The sequence below is a fragment of the Leguminivora glycinivorella genome, chromosome 2 (assembly GCF_023078275.1).
Source record: "Leguminivora glycinivorella isolate SPB_JAAS2020 chromosome 2, LegGlyc_1.1, whole genome shotgun sequence".
Taxonomy (NCBI): domain Eukaryota; kingdom Metazoa; phylum Arthropoda; class Insecta; order Lepidoptera; family Tortricidae; genus Leguminivora; species Leguminivora glycinivorella.
Window position 1 is genome coordinate 4,567,258 of NC_062972.1, and position 1,299 is coordinate 4,568,556.

The following is a 1,299-nucleotide window of genomic DNA, read 5'->3' on the forward strand; positions in this document are numbered from 1 at the left end:
CTAGTCTTTATAATAAATAGTACTTACATCGACCGAAATAATTATTTCTATTTATTTACGGAATACCTTTGCATGTACCACTATAATGACCACCAATATCGTGCGTGTATACTAAAAACTCGCAGACTCCTTATGATATATTTATATTTCAGTTCCTAAACGCCGAGTGACGCTAATTCAAGAATATGCTGAATTCTGCAAAGTCATGATCACTAATGAGGGAAAATTCAAATACACCTGCACTCGGTGCACAAAACAATACGACGAGAGAAAGTACTGGACAGCACACTACAAAACCGTGCACATGCAGTATAAGAAGAAGAGAACGCATCCCTGCGTCATCTGCAAGGAACAGTTGAAACCCGCGCTCAGGTGGAGGCACATGGAGGAGCGTCACGGGTGGCAAGCTCCGACTTGCCCAGACTGCGGTAAGAAATTCGCCTATCCTTGGCAAGTGTCCGCACACCAGAGAGAGGTGCACAATCGTCTAGAGAACCTCACATATATGTGCGATGAGTGCGGTGCCAAGTTTCCCAGCAAGGAAAGACTAAAGAGTCATCAAATTAAACATTCAGACGTAAAGAATTACAAATGTCACAAATGCTCAAAGGCATTTAAAACTATTACTTACTTGAAACAACATTTGGTTAGACATTCTAAAGTGAAAAGGCATATCTGCGACAAATGTGGAACTGCCTTCGTTAACTATAAGGATTTATACGCGCACACCATTGCGAGGCACGTTACTGAAAAGAATTTCAAATGTCAGATGTGCCCCAAAGCCTTTAAAACTCAAAAACTTTTGAAAGTCCACGAGAAAATACATACGGGAGATAAAAGACACAAGTGTCCCATGTGTGACATGGCGTATGTGCAGTCGAACAATTTGAAATATCACATTTCAAGGAATCATCCGGATGTTGTTATTCTAACTGTAAAACAACCAAAATTAGAACCTTAAAATTATTATATCCAATTCAGACCTGCATTTGCCAATGAAAACAACTTTTTTTTAGTTATTGAATAGTTTGTCATGGATAATATCGGTTTAATAACTTACTGTTCGGCAGGCTTGCCCTTTTGTGTTGGGCACTTGAACGATTTCCATGGGTTACCCGACGAAGACGAAACAGCGAGGCACGGTCCTCCTTTTTTCTTAGAGGTCTATTTTGGTTATACTTAGGTTTAAGTTACCTAATAACTTTAGTTATATTTTTAGTGACGTGCACTAACATACTAACATTCTATGATGTTGAAATGATTTGAAATAAAAGTTTTACTTTATTCTCTTTTTTATTT

At 38.4% G+C, this 1,299-nt stretch overlaps 1 protein-coding gene across 1 annotated transcript; it reads left to right on the forward strand.

Moving 5' to 3' along the window:
- The first annotated feature begins 205 nt into the window (after positions 1-205).
- Positions 206-961, forward strand: LOC125235079 (gastrula zinc finger protein XlCGF7.1-like). Its single transcript, XM_048141508.1, has one exon. It carries the CDS (start codon positions 206-208, stop codon positions 959-961), a length of 756 nt encoding a protein of 251 aa, XP_047997465.1.
- The last annotated feature ends 338 nt before the right edge of the window (positions 962-1,299 follow it).

Coding starts and splice junctions, on each gene's coding strand:
- LOC125235079 (XM_048141508.1), top strand. CDS start 206: ATGATCACTAATGAGGGAAAATTCAAATACACCTGCACTCGGTGCACA.